At 43.2% G+C, this 18,921-nt stretch overlaps 2 protein-coding genes across 2 annotated transcripts; one reads left to right on the top strand and one right to left on the bottom strand.

Annotated features, from left to right (window-relative positions):
• Positions 1 to 594: 594 nt before the first annotated feature.
• On the bottom strand, positions 595 to 6,884 carry capns1b (calpain, small subunit 1 b). Its single transcript, XM_047339604.1, has 11 exons — positions 6,756 to 6,884; positions 5,830 to 5,884; positions 5,664 to 5,700; positions 5,159 to 5,251; positions 3,211 to 3,268; positions 2,958 to 3,022; positions 2,795 to 2,863; positions 2,543 to 2,621; positions 2,206 to 2,322; positions 1,493 to 1,551; positions 595 to 916 (listed from the first exon to the last, which is right to left on the bottom strand). Exons 2-11 carry the CDS (start codon positions 5,874 to 5,876, stop codon positions 890 to 892), a joined length of 651 nt encoding a protein of 216 aa, XP_047195560.1. The 5' UTR covers positions 5,877 to 5,884; positions 6,756 to 6,884; the 3' UTR covers positions 595 to 889.
• Positions 6,885 to 7,695: 811 nt separating this feature from the next.
• zgc:162698 (Transmembrane protein 87A-like) lies at positions 7,696 to 18,921 on the top strand. The gene is given in 20 exon segments (XM_047339671.1): positions 7,696 to 8,187; positions 8,890 to 8,962; positions 9,415 to 9,512; positions 10,041 to 10,160; positions 10,316 to 10,423; positions 12,252 to 12,405; positions 12,923 to 12,984; positions 13,178 to 13,361; positions 13,477 to 13,576; positions 13,759 to 13,826; positions 13,829 to 13,851; positions 13,932 to 14,009; positions 14,380 to 14,488; positions 14,573 to 14,631; positions 14,990 to 15,093; positions 15,170 to 15,243; positions 15,810 to 15,871; positions 16,016 to 16,068; positions 16,450 to 16,480; positions 18,115 to 18,921. Coding segments are annotated over 20 exon segments (1,740 nt in total). The 5' UTR covers positions 7,696 to 8,049; the 3' UTR covers positions 18,157 to 18,921.

Below are 18,921 nucleotides of genomic sequence, written 5' to 3'. Positions count from 1 at the left end.
AAATGTTTAGTGGAGATACGTGATGTATTATTTCATATTACTCTAAAATAATTATAATTATAATTATTTACAATACTACTACTGCTACTACGAGTAATAATAATAATAATCATAATCATAATCATCATCATCATCATCATCATCATCATCATAAAATGATTTTATATCAAGTGGGAAAAACATTTAAAATAAAAAGCTAATAATTGCGAAAAATCATAAGTAGCTGAGTTATGATTTGTCTTGTGAGGCAGGTTCAAGCAAATAGCAAAATTCTGACATAAGGCAAATCAAAATTTTACAATAAAATATCAAATAATAATCATTTCCATCAATTGGCCCCTATGTTCAGATCCAGTTCTCTCTTTGCCATAATAACCACAGTAATAATTAAAACCCTCAAACCAAACACCAGAACACGACGTACTGGGAAACACTGTCGCAGCTCAGAAGGAAAATCATTTATAGATTTTTCTGTCTATACTTTGTTTATTATTAAATATTATATATTGGCTCTAACAGCTAAATAACAGTTTGTTACACACCAGTCGTTGCACAAAAAGAAAGTGTCACACTCGCACCGATCACCACACTCAGTTTGTCAGTTGTGTAACTTTATTCAGTTCAGAGTCAAACAGTTTCATCCAGAACGTATAGCGCCGCCGCCTGGCAGCAGAGGGGCACTGCAGCTGCAGCATCAGCAAGACTTTGGTCCGGAGTTTGATTTCTGCCTCGACTTGAGCTCTGCGCTGGCATTTTGGTCCCGTTACCATGGAGACAATGGAGTTTTTAAAACGCTATCACACATCGTTAAACACAAAGAGAGAAGGATGAGAGGAAGCGAGGGATGAGAGGAAAGAAGAGAAGTTTGAATCGCCCTCGTCCGGTCGCTTCAGGAATACATCGTCAGCTGGAGCCACTGTGAGACAGAGACAGAGACAGAGTCAGAGACAGAGACAGAATCTGAGTGAAATGATTAGTTCACAGTTAACATCCTCAAACATACAAACCCTGAACATCCGTGAAAACCAGGAATCAGTCCCACTGTGGAATCCAGTGCTCGATACGTACATTATGGTCTGTTCGGCTCTAAATGAGTCACTTCTGCTTTGGCTTCACTTTCCAGTTACACACGAGTAGAGAACTACGACAGTTACACACAGAACTTTCTGTAACTGATGTCAAGTGGGAACATGTTGTATTAACGTCTTTATGTAAGAGTGCAAGAATGAAGTTTCCCCTTCGTCCACGTTGGAATTCGGAGAAACGAGTGAAGGAACCTCGAATCACTCACGTGAGGTCACTGTGACCTTTGACCTTTGACCACCAAATTCAAATTGATTTATCCGTGAGTCCATTTGAACCAAACTTGAAGAATTTCCCTGAAAGTGTTGTTAAGATATCGTGTTCACAACAATGGGACGGACAACCTGAAAACATAATGCCTCCGCCCACTAGGTGTCGCCGGTGTGCAGACATTAAATAAGCGTCTCACCTCCTTGATGTCCAGGTCGATGGAGCCGCTGTTGTCTTTATCCAGAGTCTTAAAGGCTCCTGCAGAACAAACGGTGTTTAACGACTCGTTTAAACTCGTTAAAACAGAAAAACTGCAGAAAACATAGAACCATGAATTTTATAAAGACTGAAAATCATACAGCAGAGGAAGAGCTCACTGTTCTCTGTGGACATCACAGGAAGTTTAACAGCAACATCAACATTAATGAATATAATATCAGGAGGTGAGGGAGATGAGGGAGGTGAGGGAGGAGAGGAAGATGAGGAGAGGAAGGTGAGGGAGGAGAGGAAGATGAGGGAGGAGGAAGGAGGGAGATGAGGGAGGTGAGGAAGGTGAGGGAGGAGAGGGAGGTGAGGAAGATGAGGGAGGAGAGGAAGGGGAGGGAGGGGAGGGAGGAGAGGAGAGGAAGGTGAGGAGGAGAGGAAGATGAGGGAGGGAGGAAGGTGAGGAGGTGAGGGGAAGATGAGGGAGGTGAGGAAGATGAGGAGATGAGGGAGGTGAGGGAGGAGGAGGAGAGGAAGGTGAGGGAGGAGAGGAAGGTGAGGAGGAGAGGAAGATGAGGAGGTGAGGAAGATGAGGGAGGAGAGGAAGGTGAGGGAGGAGAGGAAGGTGAGGGAGGAGAGGAAGATGAGGGAGGAGAGGTGAGGAGGGAGGTGAGGAAGTGAGGGAGGTGAGGAAGATGAGGGACTCACTGCACATGGCGTCCAGTCGCACCAGGCAGCCAATGAAGTTGTCAAAGTCCATGTTTGAATCCTCATCACTATAGCGACGAGTGATCAGCTCTAACAGCTGATCATTCAGAGGGAAACCTGCACACACACACACACACACACACACACACACACACACACACACACACACAGTTAGTGTAAAATGTCACACTCTGTTCAGCCTGATTATTTGCAGTGCACACACACACACCCAAACACACCCCACACACCCACCCACACACACACCCAAACACACCCCCACACACCCAAACACACCACACACACACACACACACACACACACACACACATATTGTCACCTGCAGCCTTGAAGACTTTCGGCATCTCCTGTCTGCTAATCACACCAGAACGATCCGCATCATGGCTCACATAAACACCCTGCAGATGATAAAAACAATATCACAGAGGAGAAGAGGAGGAGGAGGAAGAGAAGAACAACAACAACAAGAACAACAAGAACAACAAGAAGAAGAAGAAGAAGAAGAACAAGAACAAGAAGAACAAGAACAAGAAGAACAACAAGAGGAGGGGGAGGAAGAAGAAGAACTGACCTGCCATCTCTTGATGTTGTTCCACAGGTACTTGAATTCATGGAACCCCAGTTTCCCTGTGCTGTCACTCTGAAGGCATCAGGGTCAAGGGTCAAAGGTCAAACTCAAAAACCACCACAGGCTCCCTGGAACTAGATTATGTCATTATTTGGTGGAAGGATACGTCCATGACGGCGACCATGCTCCTGCAGGACTCGATGCTGAAACCGTCCGTCCTCAGTTGTGAGTCTGAAACACGTCGTTAAGTTTAATATTCATCACATAAACAACCACCGAGCTCCGAATGTTCCCACGACGACAAAACGTCACAAAATAATATCATAATAAACATCCAAAGAGTTTGTGTGAAAGTCAAACTCTGGATCAACTCCAGGTTTTACTGCAAATACGCCACAGATAAAGAAAACTGGACTCACTTTTCCCAATGATTCTGTTGAGGATGTTCATCAGCTCAGTGGGGCTCACCTCCATGTCCTGTGGAAACACACACACACACACACACACACACACACACACACACACACACACACACACACACACACACACAGGGGATGGTTATCACAGTATCTGAGTTCAGAGACTGCTAAAGGGTTAAAGGTCACTTCCTGGTTTTCATAATAACAGCGTGTTAAAATACACCCCCCCCTCTCCTCAGTGTGCAGATTTTTATGGAGCTTGTTCCTTTAAAAGCTTCCTGACGAATCAGCAGCCAGCACAGCGGCCTGACCCCACCCACCAAGACCTTCATCTTCATCATCGTCACCCTTACAACCGCTGGAGGAAATTCATCCACGAGATCTGTGAGCCAGATGAGATCTGGTTGAACCGGTGCACACACCCTGATGATGAGTCACACAAAACCTCAGACACACACATTTTTGTAAACACACACACAGACACACACACACAGTACTACGCCCTGAGGCGGGGGGGGCACCCTTCTAGACAATGGCAGGAATGCAGAGAGATTTCTGGCTGTTACACACCCTGCAGCCGACTGGAGTCACTGTTTGTCTCTGAGTGGAAAACAGGACGAGGTGTGTGTGTGTGTGTGTGTGTGTATGTGTGTGTGTGTGTGTGTGTGTGTGTGTGTGTGTGTGTGTTGTGTAAGTTCCATAATCCACCCCCACCCTCAACGTCTGCGACTCCACCAACACTGCCCTGTGACTCTCAAAACACACAAATAAAGCAGCACATTAAAGCTTCAGGAGAGTTTTCATTATAAAGACGAGCTGATCTCAGATCAGTCTGTTTCTGTAGAGCATGATACGAGCACAGAACTTCACGTGTCCACCCCCCCCCACACAGTTTTTTGACGCAGGAAGATGTTTAAAATCCAGCAGAAGCTACGAAACCTGTCTGGTGTGATAATGACAGAAAACAGGGCGCGGTCAGGGCGGAGTCTCCGGGTCGGAATGTCGACAGGTGAGGTGAGAGAGAGAGAGAGAGAGAGAGAGAGAGAGAGAGAGAGAGAGAGAGAGAGAGAGAGAGAGAGAGAGAGAGAGAGAGAGAGACAGAGGAGAGAGAGAGAGAGAGAGAGAGAGAGAGAGGGAGAGAGAGAGGGAGAGAGGGGAGAGAGAGAGAGAGAGAGAGAGAGAGAGAGAGAGAGAGAGAGAGAGAGAGAGAGAGAGAGAGAGACCAAGACACAGAGAGACCGAGAGACCGAGAGAGGACATTTAAAAAATCACGGTGAAACCAGACGTGGAATCCGGTTCAGCTTCCTGTTTTCCACTGAGGAGAAAACAGGAAGCTGCTTGAAAGGGCGGGGCTAAGACCTGTCAATCCCACTGAAGCAGTTTGGAATCATCACACAAAGACAACACAACCGGAAACGATCGTAACATCTTCGTTAACAAAAGTTCACAAACATCTGGAGGCTCCACAGTCCAGACTTTAATTAACGCGAGTAAATATTTTTGCTTTGTCCCGAGTCACTGGCAGATTTGAAATGTTCTGCTTCCTGTTTATCTGGTCGTGTAAAGACTGTTCACAGGTCAGAGGTCACGATGATTACAGACTGTTTGTGAACAAGATTACACAAAAACTCCAGCGCAGATTGAGACTAAAGTTGGTAGAAGGATGTGGTTCAGGTCCGAGAAGAACCCATTCACTTTTGGTGTGGATCCAGGATTATTTCAAAAATCCCTTTGCTTTAAAAATCACCCTTTGATTGTGAGACGGAGAATAATTCATGGATCTTGATCAGACACATTTACAGGACTGATATTTATCAGTGTGTGTGTGATTAAGTTAAGGGAGTTTTGTAGGAATTCATTATTCATTATTTTCACTTCATGGAATCATTAGACTCACAACAGGAATTTAAATATATATACATATATATATATGTATATATATACTTACGTCTCCGGCCAGCTGCTGGAAAACTCTGCGGAACTGCTTCTCCTCATCGCTCTCATGACTCTCAGCAAAGTTCAGGGGTCTGCGAGGAGGAGGCTGCACACACACAGACACACACACACACACACAGACACACACACAAAGAGCTTCTGTTAGGTCGCACACTAACACACATTCATGAGTTTGTTTGCTTCTGAGTCTTGATTCTATCGCAGCTACAAATGTGAATCAAACCTTGTTACCATCATTTAAATGTATTTAAATATCAGTGTCTGTCTTTAATTAAATAAAAACTTTATTTGTATAGCACTTATCTAGACAATTTAATAAAGTGATTCACAAAATCCAAAGCAAAAAAATGTAAAATTAAAAATAAAAATATTAATTACATTTCAAGCACCAAACCAAATGCAGAAGAATTGATATTAAAAAGGTAAAAATGTTTCTCGTCCAACTCAAATGTTAAAACGTTGAATGTTTCTCTTCCTTCATCACAGCCGGTACTTACAGGGTCTGAGGGAACGAACTGAGCAGGGTCGATGTTGCTGTTGGAAAAATGAAAAACACATGAGATGACAATATGTTTCTCCAGGCTGTGGCTAGCTTAGCTTAGCACAACTTAGCTTAGCATAATGACTGGGAGCTTGTCTGACTCCGACTTGTGTGTAACTCACGACACAATGTCAATGATCCCTCCGATTAATTTCTTTGCCAGAAACATTTTGTCGCCTGTGTGAGGCAGAAAAACAGAAAAACAGAGGATTAATCATTTGAAACACTTTATTATTATCATTCTTCTTCTTCTTATAAATATGTTTATCTATTTTTTACTTTTGATTATGAAGTCTGTCTTATTATATTATTATTTTCTTATATATCTTAATATAATTCATTACCTTTGTAAAGTGAATTTAAATATGAGCTTCCGACTGTCAAACAAAACAAGACGTTTAGAAATGTGGAGTATTTATTTTGAAAACATTTAATTTCAGCTGAAACGGTTGATTTACAGAATCGAGATACAGAAATTAATATTATTATAACCTGCGTGTCTTTGAGTTTAAACAACATAATATCATCATGTGAGAATTTATGAATCATGAACAATGACTGAACAATAATTTAGGACAATAATAGACATATAATTGATCGATAAAATAAATGAATAGACTTTAGCTGCAACCAACATATAATTATGAGTCTATAAAATATGAGATATGGTAAATTATTAATTTATCCAATTAAGTCATTAGAGTTGTTAAAACTTTAATGTGAAACTGATCTTGTGCACTTTGTAAGATTAATTCTTTTATTTTGAAAAGTCAAGTATATTTAATGAGCTGATGCTTTTGTACGACAGTTCAATAGTAATAGATTACTCGGTGTTGTAATCGAGTGTCTTTATAATGTGAAGCTTCTGTTTGCACATGAACAAGTTTCACTGTTCAAACTCTACATTTAACTGTTTTCCTGCCGAGTACTTTTCCACAAAACCAACACCCACACACACGCACACAGACACAGACACACACACACAGACACGTACACAAATAAACACTTTAAAGTTCCTTTAAAAAACAAAACAGTTCGTTTTACTCACCGAGAAACTGGAGCTGCTCTGAGGAGAAAAGAGAGAGACAGACTGAGAGAGAGAGAGAGAGAGAGAGACCACCTCCAAGTTCCTTTTCAATGCGTCATCGACCCCGCCCATCAAACACACAGACACACACACACACACACACACACACACACACACACACACACACACACACACACACACACACACACACACACACACAGTGGAAACCAGGACAACACAAATACAGTTTGTGATTCATCCAAGTCTATGCACACGATAGATAGAGATCTATCTATCTCTATCTATCTATCTCTCTCTCTCTCTCTCTCTCTCTCTCTCTCTATCTATCCATCTCTCTCTCTCTCTCTCTATCTATCTATCTATCTATCTATCCATACATCATCTATCTATCTTAATTACTTGTTTTATATATTTATAACATTAATATAAATTAATAATATAATGATTCAATTATATTAATTATATTATTTAATAATATAAAAATGTTAATTAAAAAATAATATAAAATCAACTGAAAACCCCCCAAAAACTAATTTAAGACTGAGCAGTAAATTATTTGATCTTAATTCTTTGTTATTTATCATTTATCTATTATTTGTCATATTTATCGTTTATTTTGAAAGCACCCAGCAGAATGTTTTTTTACTGTTAAATGTTTTATTTTTGAAAGATTGTACCGGAAGTTAAAGGTCTTTACAGTACTACGAACAACAGCTTCAGTGGCGTGTTTACTGCGCCGCCCTGTGGTGACAGGGAGGAACTACATGTAGTCAGGTTACACATATGTAGGCCAACAGGGACTTCCTGTTATTCGCTTTCAGAATAAATGTAGTGAGGTGTCGGGTGCGCGGCTTAAGAAAAAGATCCACTTCCTGGAGATGAAAGTGTTCAAGTACCACATCCGGTCAAGGCTTTCAAAATACACCCACGTGCTGAGTCCTCGTCACGACGACCGGAAACACATCGACGATGTTTGTTGTTCTTCTGTTTCTCATCGGACGCTTCACGTGACCCAGTGACGTAGATGTCGTAAAACTTAGACACATATAAAACACGGAAGTGACTTTTAACTTCCCACAGACCCGGAACCCACCACTGCGCTCGCGGTGACGTCATCGGGAACCAGGAAGTGAGCGGGTTGTCGTGAGTTGTCTCTGTGACGTCACCCGGAACCAGGAAGTGAGCGGGTTGTTGTGTGTTGTCTCTGTGACGTCAGCCGGAACCAGGAAGTGAGAGGGTCGGTTGTGTCGCTGCTGAGGCTCCGTGTCTCCGTGTCTCCGGTTCTACGGCTCTGATGGCGGGATCCACGGGCCCGGGACGGCCCGGCGCGGGGCTCCGGTCCCCGGCGCTGCTGCTGCTGCTGCTGGCGGGGGTGAGCGGGCCGGTCCGCGCCGTGTCCGAACCCGGAAAATGGACTCTGAACGTGGACAGCGTGAGTTTCCTGTTTGTGTGGTTCACCTGCTCAGGTTGACACCGGTTAACCGAAACAGCCTGAAACCGAATCAGAGACAAATCTAAAGCTGCGACTTTTTAAAACATAAATGAGATTTAAAATATAAATGTGTGTGTTAAAAATATAAATGTTGTAATTCTCCAAAGTTTGTTTCATATTGTTTCTTGTTGATTTATTCTCATCACCTCAAACTTTAATTTCATCCATTGATGCTGATTAGTATGAAAACTTTAATTAACACAGAATAATGATGCAGAAAACATCTGTTTCTTTCATGTTTTACATGAAAATTATTTTACATTTTCTTAATTAACGTTTTTCATATTTGGTTGAATCGGTGTTTGAGTTTTTTTGCCTCGAAAAATCTTTAACAAAATGAGGTGAGAAGAATTTACAAACTTCTAAACCCTCGAGATTCTGAGAGTATTTCAGAAGAAGGCGTTACAGTGGCCACAGTGTTGTTGCAGTTCCACATGGTGGCCACTAGAAGGCACTGGACACTCGTAATAACAATAAAATAATGCTAACTTGTAACATAACGTACAAGTATAAAGACGGATTAATTTGACCATTAAAGTCTCAACACTTCCTGATTAATCGTCCAGAAGTCGTGAAACCTTTCCGAAGTAACGTTTCTTCTTCTTCTTTTCTTTACACGTTTGTTTGTTTGTTTTTCTTCAGGAAACTTTGAAGGAGCAGAACTTCTTCTTCTTCACTAAAACTCTGTTCAACAGCAGCTTCGTTCGGCTCAAATGTGAGTTCACCGACGACACCTTTCTTCTTCTGACGTTTGATCGCATGCGGATGGTTCAGATGTTCCGACACTGTTTTCTTTATACTGCTCTGAACTTCTTTGAGTGTCTAGTTTGACGGTCAGAACGGAACAACGCGACATGTTAGCTAGCTCTGGCTAACGCTACACTACCAGAAATCACCTCTTCTTCACTGGTCTAAAAACCGGTGGCAGTGACGAGGAGGAGATGTATTTATCTGAGTGAAGCTAATGTACTTTAAAGAAGTGGTATCTGGTACATATTCGCGTACTCACCGATGCCCGACACGTCTTTCTCGTCTCCATCAGAGGTGGAAGAACATCTTGGTCTTTATAACATAATGAAAATTGTTTTGTATTATATATGATTAGAGGTTCCTAAAATTAACGTTATAAATGAATAAAATCATAAAATTGTGTGTTTGTGTGTGCAGGGTTGGCGGAGACCTGTAACGCCTCGTCTCCAGTAAACCTGAACGTCTCCTGGTATCTGAGAAACTCTCACTGCCACGACGAGGTCTTCAGCCTGAACGTGAGTTTCTCCTCTGAGGTTTTTGTTGGTTCCTCATTTTACTTCTGAAAAACGTTCGATCCACACGTTTAGAGAACTGAGATCTAGGGAATTTAAATGTGGTTTCATAAGGAGACTGATGTTGGAGGTCTGAACTCTACTGATTGTTTTACATTGATATATATTTAAAAAATCACATGACACCAAAAAAACGAATGAAAAACAAACTCATAGACCGTTAAAGTTTGAGAACATCAGAAATCAGCAAATGAAAGACTTTGGTTTTCAGGGTTTTCACGTTTTCACAGAAAACGTCCAGAGACACTTACTCAGACATTTGTCCTCCCAGACAGAACCTGTAGAACATGTCAGGAGACAAACCAGAGCTGTAAGAATTCATTTACGTGAATCTGACAGTTCGGACTTCTTCCTGGTGATTGTTAAATCACTGATATAATTGATTTGACGTCTTGGATGTGTCGTGTGCACGCGAAGATTAAAACTCGGAGTCGTCTCGTCTCTGATTTGAATTTTGTTGTTTGTCTCCAGACGACACGAGCAGCGACTTACTTCAGGTCCACGGAGGTCATGACCGGAGGAGGAGGCGGCTTCTACGTTTTCCACCAGTATCCTGTCATCTCCTGTGAACCACACATCAAACCTGACACGGTGTCTGCCCCACACACACACACACACACACACACACACACACACACACACACACACACACACACACACACACACACACACACACACACACAGACAGTGAAGGAAGTGACCATATGTTTCGACTGTATTTTAAATCCGTTTCTTTGATGTGACAGTTCACGCTGGAGACCTTTGATGTGAAAACCCATCTGACGGAATTGCCGCAGCAACAGGTGAGAGACGAACACTCTGAGCCGACCAATCACAGGCCGGGTCGTCCTCATGTGACATCTCTGTCGCAGTTGCCATAGCTACAGAGTTTTAGCGGGAGAGGTGAAATCCAGTGAAGCAGTTAAGATTTGACAAGTTCATGTTAAAACTTTCTATTTGGAGCTGATTGTGAAATTAGTTTAGTTTTTAAGTGATGACGTCAGAAACGTGTCAATCAAACTTCTCCTCAACTTCCCGAGTTGTTTCCGACTTGAGGTGAATTTTCCCAGTTGGGAACAAATATTTCCCGACGATGTACAGTTATGATTCTATGGTCTCTGTTTTTAAATCAACTTCCTGTTTTTCAGCCAGTCACAGTGAAGGCGTCTGACAAGACGAGGAGAGGAGGAGGGATGTGGAGCCGCCGCCAAAACCAAAGGTCTCCACACGCAACACACACACACACACACACACACACACACACACACACACACACACACACACACACACACACAAGTAGAACACACAGTAAAACACACTAAAGGATCGTTCTGTTGTGTGGATGCTTCTTTCAGACGATGATATTATCTGTACAGAATCTGAGCAGATGCTTTGAATTGATCACTCATCAGCTACAGCGTTAAAACGAAGCGTGGGAAGCTGTGTCCTCCTGTCGTCATCACAGAGACAATCTGTAGTAACGTGTCTGTCGGAGCCGACTCGCTCGACACGCTGAGGAAAATGAGATGGTTTGGTAGGAAGTGTGTGATTTTGTGTTTGATGTGTGAACTGTACGCAGACGATGACACGTGGTTTCTACTCCCACGACACCAAGTGGAACAGGAACACGTTGTTCATCTCAAACACAATTACACAAACCCTCACATCCCCGAAATGACAGGAGCCATCTTTGAGAAAAATGTGTTTGACGTGGATTTAGTTTGGTCTGTTTCCCATCTGCTAACATGGAGGAGGCAGCGGCTTTGGCACAAGATGGCACACACATTGATGATTCTGATGTCTCTCTCTCTCTCTCTCTCTCTCTCTCTCTCTCTCTCTCTCTCTCTCTCTCTCTCTCTCTCTCTCTCTCTCTTCTCTCTCTGTCTCTCTCTCTCTCTCTCTCTCTCTGTGTCTGTCTCTCTCTCTCTCTATCTCTCTCTCTCTCTCTGTCTCTCTCTCTCTCTCTCTCTCTCTCTCTGTCTCTCTCTCTGTCTCTGTCTCTGTCTCTCTCTCTCTCTGTCTTCTCTCTGTCTCTCTCTCTCTCTCTCTCTCTCTCTCCTCTCTGTGTCTGTCTCTCTCTCTCTCTCTGTCTCTCTCTCTCTCTCTCTCTCTCTGTCTCTCTCTCTCTCTCTCTCTCTCTCTGTCTCTCTCTCTGTCTCTCTCTCTCTCTCTCTGTCTCTGTCTCTGTCTCTCTCTCTCTCTGTCTCTCTCTCTCTCTCTCTCTCTCTCTGTCTCTGTCTCTCTCTCTCTCTCTCTCTCTCTCTCTCTGTCTCTCTCTCTCTCTCTCTCTCTCTCTCTGTGTCTGTCTCTCTCTTCTCTGTCTCTGTCTCTCTCTCTCTGTCTCTCTGTCTCTCTCTCTCTCTCTCTGTCTCTCTCTCTCTCTCTCTCTCTCTCTCTCTCTCTCTCTCTCTCTCTCTCTCTCTCTCTCTCTCTCTCTCTCTCTCTCTCTCTCTCTCTCTCTCTCTCTCTCTCTCTCTCTCTCTCTCTCTCTCTCTCTCTCTCTCAGGCTGAGAGGAAGGAAGTTGCCCCAGTGGAAACAGGAAACGCTGCAGTTACCTCTAATGAGGTCAGTCTGCTCAGGTTGAGTTAAACCTGCTTCTCACTGTGAGAGTGGGAGGTTGCTGGTTTGAAACCATGAATATTATAGGTCGGGTTATACAAAGCAGTATATTTCACCTAAAGCAGAAATCTGTTGCACAGGATTCTGCTCACACTCACTTTGGTGCGGTGGCCGAGAGCTGGGAGGACGGACCCTACATGTTCATCCTGAACATCCGAGAAATCAAAGACAAGAACCAGGACGCTGCCAACGTCCCCACGCCCTGGAGCATGCAGCGTCAGTACACACACACACACACACACACACACACACACACACACACACACACACACACACACACACACACACACACACACACACACACACACACACACACACACACACACACACACACACACACACACACACACAGCTGCAGCACCTGATTAACCATTAACCTTCTGTGGTGTTTACATTTTCCGCTCTGCAGCATTAATATAAAATGAACAGGTGATAATTCTTTCCTCGTCTTTGAGGACAAAGTCCACATCCTGTCTTTGTATTTATTTGTCATACAAACAAACTGATTTAAAGACTTGAATCTGTATATATTACAAAAAAAACAGAATCTATCTGAAATGTGTGATCCAGATTATTTATTATCTCAAAAGCTTCTTTGTGCGATAATATATTTGAAATAAAGTAAATTTTGATCCGATCGTAAAGTTTCAGTCAAGAATTTGAAATGTTCTGGTCCTGGTCCTGGACATCTTTCAGAAGTTCTTGATGATGTTTTGTCTGTTTGTGTTTGCAGTACAGATCAGCATGAAGGGTCCTCACGACTATATATCTGCCTCTGAGTGGCCTCTGATGGTGGTAAGAACGTGCACACACACACACACACGCACACACAGTCTGGTGTCATGCATGTGTCTACAGCTTCTGTTTGGTAAAAGTGATCCATCATTTTTTGGTTTGGAGAATTTGTTGTATTTGAAAAAGAGTCAATTCGTCTCCCAAAGTTTATTTCTGTGTGTGTGTGTGTTTGTGTGTGTGTGTGTGTGTGTAGTTCTACATGGTGATGTGTATTGTGTACGTGCTGCTCGCTGCATTCTGGTTGGTTCTGTCCGCTTGTTACTGGAGGGATCTGCTCAGGATCCAGTTCTGGATCGGAGGCGTCATCTTCCTGGGAATGTTGGAGAAAGCTGTTTATTACGCAGAGTTCCAGAGCATCAGATACGACGGCCTGTCAGGTGAGTGTATCCACACACACACACACACACACACACACACACACACACACACACACACACACACACAGAGTACCTGGTGGTTGGTACTGACGTGTTCTCTGGTGTCCTCCTGCAGTCCACGGGGCCGTGGTGTTTGCCGAGGTTCTCTCTGCCGTGAAGAGGACGCTGGCTCGGGTGCTGGTGATCATCGCCAGTCTGGGATACGGCATCGTCAAGTAAGACGCCACCTGCTAGGAATCAAAGCTTAAAACATACTTATATCATGGATGTACTTATACCACATTCCCTTGAATTAAAAATGTAGGTGGACTGAAATGCTCTGATTGGTGGAGGTGGACAATCGCAGGAAGTGGTTTTAGTCTCTCTCTCACTGCTGATGTCCCTGTCTCTCTATCAGGCCCAGACTCGGCGCCCTGCTTCACAGAGTAGTCGCTGTGGGTCTGCTCTACCTGATGTTCTCCAGCGTGGAGGAGTCCTCCGAGTCAACGCTGTGAGTCTGTGTGTGTCTTGTCTGTGTGTGAGTCTGTCTGTGTGTGTGTGTCTGTGTATCTAACCTGTCTCTCTCTCCAGGATCGAGGAGACAACACCAGCAGTAGAGTTTTGTGTGACATCGTGCTCGCCTTCACTGACTCCTGTATTGTCTGGTGGATATCCTTTAATATGTTTAACATGTTTAATATGTTTAACATGTACTAATATGTTTAACATGTACTAATATGATCAGCTGAAGCCTCTGGTTTATAAGTCAAACCTGTTAAATGTTGAACATTGATGATCAAGTTTAAAGTCAGTGAAACATGAAGTCGGGCTCCACAGATGTTTGCTGCAGATGTGACTTTTCAGTCTGAACTGCGCAGATCAAACAACCAGAGCCAAGACTGTTTAAACGGTGGGACTCAAACCCACGGGGTCTGTGGTACGAGCACAAACGGGATCGACCACAGGTTAGAGGTGTGCGTTCAGAGGCTCAGGGTTTAGAAGAAGTGAAATGATTTGAGTTCCTTGACTGTGTCGTCACATCTTCGTGAGTCTGGCTCAGACCATGAAGCTGCTGAAGCTGCGGAGGAACGTGGTGAAGCTCTCGCTCTACCGACACTTCACCAACACGCTCATCTTCGCCGTCATAGGTCAGAGAACCACCGGGCAACTCGGTTGTTGTGATAAAGTTGTTGCAGGTCTTTAAAACTCAGACGCGTTTGTGTGTTTTACAGCTTCGGTCATTTTCCTCATCTGGACGACAAAGACCTTCAGGATGCCCAAGTGTTTGTCCGTGAGTACGATTCCGAGCCGGCTGCTCGTTCTTCTTCTTTTAAATCGTTATGTCTCTGCGCTGGCGCAACACCTAGTGGCTGGAGGTAAAACTTAGACTCACACATGAACTGATGGGAAATGGTCGCCAAAGGTCAAAGGTCACAGTTCACAAAAACGTGTTTTTAGCCTCTTGAATTTCTCAATTGTTCTGTCATGATTTTATTTCCCCTCAAACTCTTTTTAGAATCTTTATCTTCCTGTAAAAGAATATATAACAACTACTGTGTGTGTGTGTGTGTGTGTGTGTGTGTGTGTGTGTGTGTGTGTGTGTGTGTGTGTGTGTGTGTGTGTGTGTGTGTGTGTGTGTGTGTGTGTAGGACTGGAGGGAGCTGTGGATAGATGACGCGTTCTGGCGCTTCTTGTTTTCCATCATCCTATTGGTCATAATGTTCCTATGGCGACGGTCAGTCAATAACCAGAGGTAAGTGTGTGTGTGTGTGTGTGTGTTTGTTTGTGTGTTACTTTGACAGTGTGCAGTAAACTGGTTTGTGTCACAGATACGCCTTCAGTCCTCTGGTGGATGAAGAGAGTGAGGAAGAGGAGATGGAGCCGATGATGAACGAAGCTTTCGGTCAGAAACTCTCTCTCCCCATGTCTCCTCTTCTCCTTCCTTACTTCCTTACTTCTATTGTTTCTATCCCTCCCTCCCTCCTTCCTTCCTTCCTTCCTTCCTTCCTTCCCTCCTTCCTTCCTTCCTTCCTGTTGGTCAGTTAGTTTGGAAATTAGTTGTTCAGATTAAAACCGTTGATGAATTATCGATTTGATTAAAAAAGAAACAATCGCTGGTCCCTTCATTAGTTTCCTCTGGTACCATCACACGTTATCAACAGGTTTTCACTGCACGTGATGAAACGACCTGTCGTCAGGGGCGTGCGACCTGATGAGGTCAAAGGTCAAAGCTCAAGAACAAAAAGAATGATTCTTGTAAATGTTATGGTTTTTATTTTAGATACATTTAAACATAATCATGACAACAACAATCTCCTGCGAGCTGTTTCCAGAGGGTTCAGTAATGTGCTCTGTCGACTGAGGAGTAGAACTTATAGAAAAAGTTTATCTCTCTTATGAGGCGGAACCGTTTTCAGTGTGTGCTCCTGTTGCAGTGAAATAAAAACATGTGATCCTGTTTGTTTACAGAGGGGATGAAGATGAGGGGCACGAAGAACGAGACCAACGGTTCAGCCAAAGCAAACAAAGTGGTGAGTGACGACGAGAAGCTTCAGAGGAACAAGCGACGTTATCTGCTGTAATGATGTTAGATCTCGAAATCCTCATTATTAGGATTATTGTTATGATTCCTTAAGAGAAAACCCTGATCTGAAGCTGACGGTGTTGTTTTGCAGGATGAGGATCTGAAGTGGGTGGAGGAGAACATCCCGTCATCGATGGCAGACGTGTAAGTCCTCATCATCTTCTTCTCTTCCTGATCCTGATTCCGATATCTGGACCATGTCTGAAGACACTGAGACCGACCTGATATCAGCTCATTCACACAATAACAACTTGTATAAAGTATTTTAACAGCTGCATGAAGTGATGTCACTGTTGTATTAACTGGCTCAGGTTAAATCTAACACAGCACCAGAGCCAGGCCTCCAAACTGAATTCTTTCAAACGCTACACGTCAGTGAAACTAATTTACCTAAAGACTTCAGACGTAGGTTCACATCCTCCAAGACACAACGTCTTCAACAGTATCGGAGGCTTTTACGATGCAATGATAGAAGAAAGTGTTTCTGTGACTGTTGACGTGTGACGCTGTGTCGTCTCTCCACAGAGCCCTGCCCCCCCTGCTGGACTCTGATGAGGTCAGTGTTTTATCTGCTCTATATTAAACTGTACGGTGGCTCTGAAAGCTCAAATCACTGCGTCTTAGGCTTCATACACAGGACTGGTTCATGTGCATCTTCCTCAAAACTACAAGAAAACTACAAGATGTGAATTCAATCAAAAACATGTGAAGAAGAAAAGAATAATCTTTAATAACAAAAGATAAAAACAGATTATACAACAAAAAGTAGAACATATCATCAGGGAACATTTACTGTGTGTTTGTGTGAGTGTGTGTGTGTGTCTGCAGGAAACACACACTCACATCCTACCTGTGAACAGCAGGGGGCAGCAAACTATCAGCAGACAGCATCAGTTGCCACGGTTACGTCACACAGTTGTTTATCCTCTTCTGAGCAGAACAATGTGATGCTCCGTGTGTGTGTGTGTGTGTTGCTGCAGCCGTTATACGATGAGAAATCACTGCTCAGTCTGATTCTTGTGAATCCTGTGGAAACATCGATCTTTGTTTAATTTCCGTCTCTCGTTCCGTCGTCTCCTCTGTCGACGCGACGTTCCGATCGTTTCTGAAATACCTCGGATCTCCGAGCGGATCCTTGACCAACAATCAACAAAGTGCCTCTTATGTAAACTCAACGTCTTATGTAAGCTGGCGTGTGCAAACTGACAGATATTAAAACCCATAGAAAATATTAAGGACGGACACGGGAACGTCCTTCATGCTCTTTGTGTTGTGAGGAAGGAAACGAGGAGAGAAGGAAAGGGGACAGACGAAGGAAAGAAGGAGGGAAACGAGTCTGTTTCAGAATAAAATGTCTCTTGTTACATGTCAGTTATGTGTCATAATGATGTTAAATTAAGGCTTTGAAATCCTTCTCCTCCATCACATCAGTGATTTATGTCGTAAACTGGAGCCTGTTTGACGTGGGAGGGAACAGGAACAATATAATCCCTCATTACAGGAGGAAATTAAGGGGAAATAATTACTTTAACTCCCTCCATTCATGTCCTTATGGCAGATTATGTAATGCACCCTGGTTATTTAAGAGGGATATCAAAGAGAGATCTGAACCCAACCTGCATATGATCCACGTTAAGACAATGATGTCATCTCCTTCCTGATTAACGAGGGAGTTAAACTCTGATGACGCCAGTGAAAACGTGACCTCATTCACAAGCACGGCAACAACAGACTGAACAAAGATGGACGACGTGACTGATCCCTAAAGTGAAGCCCAATCAGCTTTGTCGCCCCCTGGTGGCTGGCGGCAGTATAGAACATAACCCCCCCCCCACCACCTCCTCCGTGTTAGCAGATGAAACATGGACCAAACGATGCTTTCTGTCATATTAGCTCGTTCTTATCACACTGATGTTTAGTTTTAATTAGTTATTTGATAAACGGGCTGAAACGTCATGACTGACAGCTGAGGCTGACTCACGATTGGGTGAATGCACGTATGGGCGGGGTCTTGATACCGCAATCGCTACTGCACAGACTCTGACTGCAAGTGACGTGATCACCACAAGATGGCAGCGTTCGTATCCGAGATTCATAAGCTTCATTTCTGGAGGAAATGCGTCGTCCATCTTTATTTTCGGTCTATATCTGCGACCAGGAAGTAAATGAAATGTTTGTTCTCTGTTGCAGGAAATCATGACGACCAAGTTCGAGATGTCCAAGATGGAGTGAAGAGGAAGAGGAAGTAGAGATGAAGAGTCTGTTCGACAGACGGAGAAATAAAACCGATGACTATCGCTGTTGGAGGTGGAGTGAAGGAGGACGACCTGGTGGACGAGAGAGGGAACGCGGAGAAGGACGAGTTGTTACGCAGACGGCGGCGGGTCGTGGTTCGATGCCCGGATGTATGAGCTTTGTAAGCCCTGGTTGTACGAACACTGGGAGTCGAATCGATCACAGCGTCACGGACACTTTTTATTCTTTCTTTTTATCGCCTGTTTGTAATTATCTCTCTATGTATATATATATATATATATATAACATCAAATGTGTCAGAGATATATATATATATATATAAACAGATTTCCTGTTACAGTTTTTTTTGCCTTCTCACAGTTTACTCGCCGAGATGTGTTTTTCAAATCTTGCGTCATTCGACATTTCCTGTTTACTGACAGTGGTTTTGCTTTTGAAGTTAAAAACTGTTGAGTTTCATTCGTTCAACGTGTAAAAGCTGAAAATGTGAATGAACTTATGAAAACAGATTTTTTTTTTGCCATCGGTTTTGGATCCGTGTTGTTTTCCGCTGCAGCTTCAGCCATTAAATAAAATGTTTCACATTCAGACGATTTCTCTTCATAAACTGATATTTTTGTATTTTGTATTTTTTTTTTTGCAAATCATTTAATTGTTGTTATTTTTGTGTGTGTGAATGAATTTAGGAAACAAACAAATCATCATGTTTGCTCCGTCTGGCTTATTAAAATCAAACTTCAA

This window comes from Hippoglossus stenolepis, chromosome 4 (assembly GCF_022539355.2).
Source record: "Hippoglossus stenolepis isolate QCI-W04-F060 chromosome 4, HSTE1.2, whole genome shotgun sequence".
Lineage (NCBI taxonomy): Eukaryota > Metazoa > Chordata > Actinopteri > Pleuronectiformes > Pleuronectidae > Hippoglossus > Hippoglossus stenolepis.
This window is presented reverse-complemented; position numbering and strand designations above follow the sequence as displayed.